Source organism: Quercus lobata, chromosome 11 (assembly GCF_001633185.2).
Source record: "Quercus lobata isolate SW786 chromosome 11, ValleyOak3.0 Primary Assembly, whole genome shotgun sequence".
Classification (NCBI taxonomy): Eukaryota; Viridiplantae; Streptophyta; class Magnoliopsida; order Fagales; family Fagaceae; genus Quercus; species Quercus lobata.
In genome coordinates this window covers 20393633-20397646 of record NC_044914.1, presented here as the reverse complement: position 1 = coordinate 20397646, position 4014 = coordinate 20393633, and the positions used below count along the sequence as shown (strand labels likewise).

At 34.5% G+C, this 4014-nt stretch overlaps 1 protein-coding gene across 1 annotated transcript; it reads left to right on the top strand.

The window, feature by feature from the left end:
• The first annotated feature begins 1446 nt into the window (after positions 1–1446).
• Positions 1447–3532, top strand: LOC115969382 (cationic peroxidase 2-like). Its single transcript, XM_031089014.1, has 3 exons — positions 1447–1839; positions 2163–2325; positions 3123–3532. The coding sequence occupies exons 1-3, from the start codon at positions 1447–1449 to the stop codon at positions 3530–3532; spliced, it is 966 nt and encodes a 321-aa protein (XP_030944874.1).
• Positions 3533–4014: the final 482 nt, after the last annotated feature.

The window sequence follows — 4014 nt, the reverse complement described above, 5'->3', positions numbered from 1 at the left end:
CCCACAAACTTTTCTCTCCTTAATCTTGTTTTTGTGTGCTTTCTCTTCAGCCAAGCACCAATAGAGGTAACCACAAGCACCATAAAAAAAAAAAAAAAAAGGCAATAAAGTGCAAGCAACAGAGACAAAGAAAGGGGCATGAACAACAACAGAAAAAATAGAGTACAAACAAAACAATACCCACAAAAATCAAGCCTTGGGGTTTTCAAAAATCAACACCAATAAAACGTGGAGATCGGCGCTGGGTTAAGAAGGTGGGAGATTGGTGCCGATCAACGCCGCTACACGTCGAAGGTGGGAGATCGGCACCGCTGCTACACCGATCAGCGCCGCTGCTACACCGATCGTCTTCTATCTTACCTGGGTTTGGGTTTGTGTTGGGAGAGTGACAGGGCAATGGTGACTAAAGGAGAAGAAAATGAAATGAAAAGAGTTGAAAGAGGTGGGTAGGCTAACTATACTCACTGACATGGTGCTCCGACAGTGGGTCCCAAAAACAGTAGAAATATTTAAGTGATGGGAAGTGAAAACAAAAACCAAACGGGTAGGATATTTTAAGTGATGTGAGTGATGAGTGATCGATGAGTGATGAAAAAAATAAATCCAAACAAGGCCATAATTTCTGGCTAATATTTATCTTGTATACTAAAATTTAGGGGAAACTGCAAAAAAAAAAAAAAAAAAAAAAAAAAAAAAAAAAAAAAAAAAAAAAAAAAAAAAAAAAAAAGGAACAGATTTATCATAGCAACAAATTAAACTCTGTACTTTTAAATTGGACACTTTAAACCCCAAACTTTCATAAATGTACCCAAAGAAAAAAAAAAGAAAAACAAAAAAAATGATTCCACGGTCAGGAGATGAACACTTACTATTTATGAAAGTATAGGGTTTATTTTCTCAAAAAAGAAAGTGTAGGGTTTAAAATATTTCATTTAAAAGTCTAGCGTTTAAAACGTGCAATACAAAAACTGAGTCTTTTTTTTTTTTGATAAGCTTGGTATCTCTTTCCTTCATTCATTCTCGGAAACAACCTATACAGTAACTTGTCCGATCACTTTTTCAACAATGTAGGTGGGGTTAAATTATAAATGGATATGGTTAAGTAATTTTAAGACAAAGAACTCTGCCTCGTGTTCACGTGAAAGTTGAAACACTATTACGTGAAGACAGCCATGCAAACTATGGAAATGATTGGGGGACAAACTCTTGAAGCCAGCTACAATCCGGGCCATACATTATCTAATTTTTTGGAATCATTTCAATTTGAATAGCCGTTTTTGTTTACTTGTTACAAAAATTTGACTTCACTCTTGCCTATATATAACTCTGGCTTACAAGCTATTTCTTTAACAATTCAAAATACTTCTATTAAGAATTGAACTGACTAGTAGTAGTTATTTAGTAGTTTGATTTTCTTTCTCTTGCTGTCATTGTTCTTTAGTCACAATGGCGAGTCGACATTCCAGCCATATATGGATTTCGTTTACGTTTCTCTTGCTTGCCTTGGTGCATGGCCAATGCACAATAGTTGGATTTTATTCCGCTTCGTGTCCTCTAGTTGAATCAATTGTTCGTTCAACAGTTCAATCTCATTTCCGTTCTGATCCCACTGTGGCTCCTGGATTGTTGAGGATGCTTTTTCATGACTGTTTTGTGCAGGGTTGTGATGCTTCTATCCTTATTTCAGGGTCTAACACTGAAAGAACAGCTGTTCCTAACCTATCACTGAGAGGATATGAAGTTATTGATGATGCCAAGACACAACTTGAAGCTGCATGCCCTGGCATTGTCTCTTGTGCTGATATTCTTGCCCTTGCTGCCCGTGATTCTGTTGTTCTGGTAGTTATCACATGGAAAAAGTTAAATTCCAAACTAGTATAAAAGTAAATTCTTCTAGCCAATTGGTAAATGATAAAATCATTTATGTGTACATTTTGTTACATGATTATTTAATAGATTATGTGACTTGTTTAAATGATACACGTAAATGGTTTTATGAATGACCATGTTAATCGGTAAAAGGAAAGTCTTTCAGACTGATTTGAAGGAAAACTTTATTAAAATAGAACAATGTATGCATTTGTATTTCGGTGTAGTGTTTGTTCTCTGTTCTTTGAAAAGTTTTGTTAATAATTAATCCTCCTTTGGGACTTATGATGCAGACAAATGGACCAAGTTGGGTTGTTCCCTTAGGACGCAGAGACGGGAGGGTTTCATTGGCATCTGATACTGCCAATTTGCCAGCATTCACTGACTCAGTCGATATGCAAAAGCAAAAGTTTTCTGCTTTGGGTCTCAATACTTTAGATCTTGTGGCCCTCGCTGGTAATTTTTCTTTGACTTAAGCAGGCAAGGTTTTGACGTTTTGTAATGAAAGTGAGTAAGAGAAGCGCTACTAAACAATGAAACCGTGATTGTTGTCGGTAAAGAGAAAAAAATCAATAAGTTGAAAATAATACGCACATAAGGTAATGCTAAGGATATTACAAATTTTAATATATAAATCTTACAAATTGACATGTTACAAATAACGAAAAAAAAAAAAAGTAATTTAAACATTCATTTATTATATAGTTATTGAAATGATATCAATTTTATTTTTGTTATATTAATTTTTTAAATCTTTTGTGTGTGTATAAAGCCTCTGGGATTTCATACTACTGACTGCACAGTTAGATCCCTTTGTTATGAGAGTAATATTGTTTAACAAGGAGTAACTAACAGACTATATTTGAGCTTTACTTATGAGGAACTAGTCTAGTAACAAGAATCTCTTAGTTTTTGTCTTAAAGAAGAAGACAAAAAACTTCCATTTTGAGCCGTGGTACCCATTGCGGAGTGCTTTCTCACTTAATTAGTGAGATAAGTGTTAAATTATCTTCCTCACTTTTTTCAGGTTTTGGACTGATGGTGAACAAAATATATTACAATAAGCATTAATATAGCAATAATCAATCATTAAAAAAGAAAACAAAAATGACACAAGAGATCTAGTGAGAGAGATATACCCTTTACAGTTTTATGCTATGGACCCTTATTACAATTTTTTATTTTATTTTATTTTTTTGTTTCATCAAATACTTCAACATAACCTAACATTTTTTTTCTGTCATTTCTAACAGGAGGACACACCATAGGAACTTCAGCTTGCCAATCCTTCAAATACAGAACGTACAATTTTACTAAAGTAGGGAATGGTGCTATGGACCCAGCCTTCGATCCATCATTCCTTCCTCAATTACGAGCACTTTGCCCACAAAATGGAGATGATTCAAAGCGAGTTGCATTGGATACCGGTAGCCCAAATAGGTTTGACACCTCTTATTTTACAAATTTGAGAAATGGGCGAGGGATCCTTGAGTCTGATCAAATGTTGTGGGCTGATACTTCAACAAAAACCATTGTCCATCACTTCTCAATGGGCCGGAGCTTTAACTTGGCATTTGTGAAGTCCATGATTAAAATGAGTAACATTGGGGTAAAGATAGGCAATGCTGGTGAAATTCGCAAAATATGTTCCAAAATTAATTGATGATATAGAGGGATGGAACCATCCTTGGACTAAGGGGAGCAATGGCCCCCCTAAATTGTTTTAAATAAAATATTATTATATATATGTGTGTGTACTAATTTTAGCAATTTTGTTCTATAAAATTACATTTTCTTTCCCTTTAACAATATCATTGATTTTTTTTGATAGACCAAGAATGTATTGACCCCTTAGGTAAATTAATCAATTAATTAGTCAAGTGAATTAATTAAGTCAATTAACATGAAATACGCATGATAGCACAAATAAATCACCAAATAACTAAATGCAGAGGAAATTAAAATTGATACAGGTGATTTGTTTACGAATGGGGAAAACCACTGAGGCAAAACTCCATCGGGTGAATTTAAGGTCACCACTCCCAAGAATCCTCTATTATCAAAAGAAGCGGTTACAAGTAAAGGAATCCCAGTACCTTATACTAACTTATATTTGAACTCTTACCCCAATACACAATTGGACTT

Excerpts from the sequence above, each read along its gene's own strand:
- LOC115969382 (XM_031089014.1), top strand. The coding sequence starts at position 1,447 with ATGGCGAGTCGACATTCCAGCCATATATGGATTTCGTTTACGTTTCTC. Across the intron at positions 1,840-2,162 it reads CCCGTGATTCTGTTGTTCTG|ACAAATGGACCAAGTTGGGT; the intron begins GTAGTTATCACA and ends CTTATGATGCAG. Across the intron at positions 2,326-3,122 it reads AGATCTTGTGGCCCTCGCTG|GAGGACACACCATAGGAACT; the intron begins GTAATTTTTCTT and ends CATTTCTAACAG.